Source organism: Aptenodytes forsteri, unplaced genomic scaffold (assembly GCF_000699145.1).
Source record: "Aptenodytes forsteri isolate BGI_AS27 unplaced genomic scaffold, ASM69914v1 Scaffold132, whole genome shotgun sequence".
Lineage (NCBI taxonomy): Eukaryota > Metazoa > Chordata > Aves > Sphenisciformes > Spheniscidae > Aptenodytes > Aptenodytes forsteri.
The window spans coordinates 2,571,693-2,574,171 of record NW_008795520.1 but is presented as its reverse complement, the minus strand read 5'-3'; the positions used below and the strand labels follow the sequence as shown (position 1 = coordinate 2,574,171).

The 2,479-nt window shown below is 35.9% G+C and overlaps 1 protein-coding gene across 1 annotated transcript in view; it reads right to left on the bottom strand.

The window, feature by feature from the left end:
* Positions 1-2,479, bottom strand: part of NUP133 (nucleoporin 133) — a 35,286-nt gene that overhangs the window by 13,121 nt on the left and 19,686 nt on the right. The window contains exons 18-19 of the mRNA XM_009281781.2: positions 1,497-1,739; positions 110-243 (exon numbers count right to left, since the gene is read on the bottom strand). Coding sequence (XP_009280056.2) covers positions 110-243; positions 1,497-1,739 — 377 coding nt within the window. The remainder of the gene's footprint in view (positions 1-109; positions 244-1,496; positions 1,740-2,479) is intronic.

Here is a 2,479-nt window from a genome sequence, read left to right as displayed (position 1 = left end):
AAAAAAACCCCCACCCCCCCCGCCCCCCCCCCCCATCATAACTTTTGCAACATTTCAGGTGCAAACGTATTATAAAACACCGTCTAAAGGAATGAGAAGAAAGAGTTACCTGATCTGCAAACTGACTCATGTAACGTTGTAATCTGGCCTGGTTGTCTGTCTGCTCACACATTTGCACCAGGATATCAAAATCACAGTACTTCTCTGCTAAAGCAGCTGCCATCTGATACTGTCCCAGGGAAACTAAGTAACCAAGAAGAAAAGGAAGTTGTGTCAGACAAGCTCATCTCTGGCTGTTGGATGACTGAGAGCAGAGACCAGAAAAATGAAAACAAGTTTCAAGCGTTTACATCACAGAGATACTTACACGTTCCCAAAGAAACATTCACCTTACTGCATCCATACTCTGTGCACACGCAAGCTCACATACCTACCACCTCTGTCCCCCAATACAAGAGGGAAGAAGAGAAGTTTAGAATGCTAAACGGCCAGTATACATCCTATTTTTTCTCTGAAAATTAGCAGCATCTGCTATTTGTGCTTTGGTTTTTTGTGGGGGGGGGGGGAATCAACCCATGACTTAATATCTCTATTAATATCCACTTGATCACGCAAAGCAACAAAGCAGCAGGCAAAGGCTTTTGATAACAAACAGAACAAGTGAAGACAGCATATTATGCAAACAAATCCTATTATTTAAAATCTTTCATTTTGGCTCAAATACATTAGAGTTAGCAGAACACGCAATTTTGTCCGTAAGGAAATATTAACTTTAGATTGAACATAATGATATAAAATGTATTTACAAGCTAACAGAGCCCATGAATGTCAGTAAAACTGACAATGATTAAGAGACTTTTCTTAAGGTTTAAGAATGTTAAAAGGCAGGGATTATTAGACTGTTCAATTTATAGCATTCATTTTTAGTCTAAAAAAATTAAACTTTATAAGCTTACTAAAATGTATTTGCTCAGAGTTATTTCCACTTAACAAGGGGTCTTTGCTTTCAATTACTCATTAAAGACTCGATCACATCTGACATGTTAAAAAGCAGGTTTGATTATTAAATAATCAAGATTAAAAAAGTAACTTTTTCTTGAAAAAAACTAAACAAACTTTCAGGCATATAAATTTATGTCAACTAGCAACAATATAAACATTTAGAAATCGATTTATAGGCTACTTTCAGCCAGCTGGCACAAGATAAATTTCTGCCAGAAAAATATAACAAGTTAGCAAAAGAAAAAAAAATTCAAGCAGCAACATGTCTTATTAGAGGTATGGGCACGGGTGCAGTCTCAGATGCAATTCTGTAATCTGTTGTTATTTTGTAAATATCCTATTAAATCATAAAAACAGCCATTTATACTCTGAAGGCAAACACGTAGAACAAATACAATTCATACACAGATGCCATTTACTCCATCAGATTTGCATCATTTCCTCATCGAACGGAATATTTAATCACTGCATTAAAGAAAACAGACAGTACTTACGGAGAGGAGACAAGAGTTCTGATCTTTTCTGCACATATTCCATTTCCACATTGCTGTATCTCTCTTGATCAGCAGGGCGGTCCACAGATTTCAGCTGAGAAACATAGCCATCTAGAAAACAATCCAGTAGTGCCACCAACTGTTCAGCCACAACGCTACGGAGGTTACTGTCCACCTGGGGATACACCATCTTCAGAATGATTCCGTGCTGACGTATTATTGCTGTACGAAGGCCACTAGATGCTTGGGAAAATTACACAGTGAACATTAAAACAATAATCATATCACCACAGGAATCTATGTTGAAGTATAACAAAAACATTAGTACGTATAATTTAAAAAATATAAAGAAAAAAGCTAATAAACATTTTAAAAATCAAAGCAATACTATAAAAAAACCCCAAAACCCAAAACAAACACATACTCCCATCTACCTTTACATATTAAATTTGGCCAAAATGTAGTAAACAAAAAAGAACAGAAACAAAACCACCTCTTGAACTACACAGATCTACATTGTCAACTATCAATACCAGCTATTTTTCAGAAGAGAATCATTTGCGCGATCTGTAAGCGAAGTAGAGAATACACACAAGGAAAAGGCAACTTCTGTTAACCTTATTTAAATACTTGGGTGTAGTCATCAAGATATAACACACCCAAATAGCTTGCATGGGTCCTGCTTTTCAAAAGATTTTTATTTTGGGAGCACTAAAAAAGTGTGGTTTATATGTAGAGGCCACAGGGAAGCTTAAGCACCAACTGGAAAGTGCTTGCTTCTGCAAACATTTGTTCTGATAGTTTTTCATGTTATTAAACCATCAAAACAAAACACGTCAGGAAGTGGAGAATCATCAGTCCTTTTAAAACAGTTATAGATCACATTTTACGATTCATTTTAATGCTATGTATCCCACAGGTCTGCCAACCAGAACCAGTGCATGCTTAACTAAAAAATAAAATAAAAAAAAAAAAAAAAAACA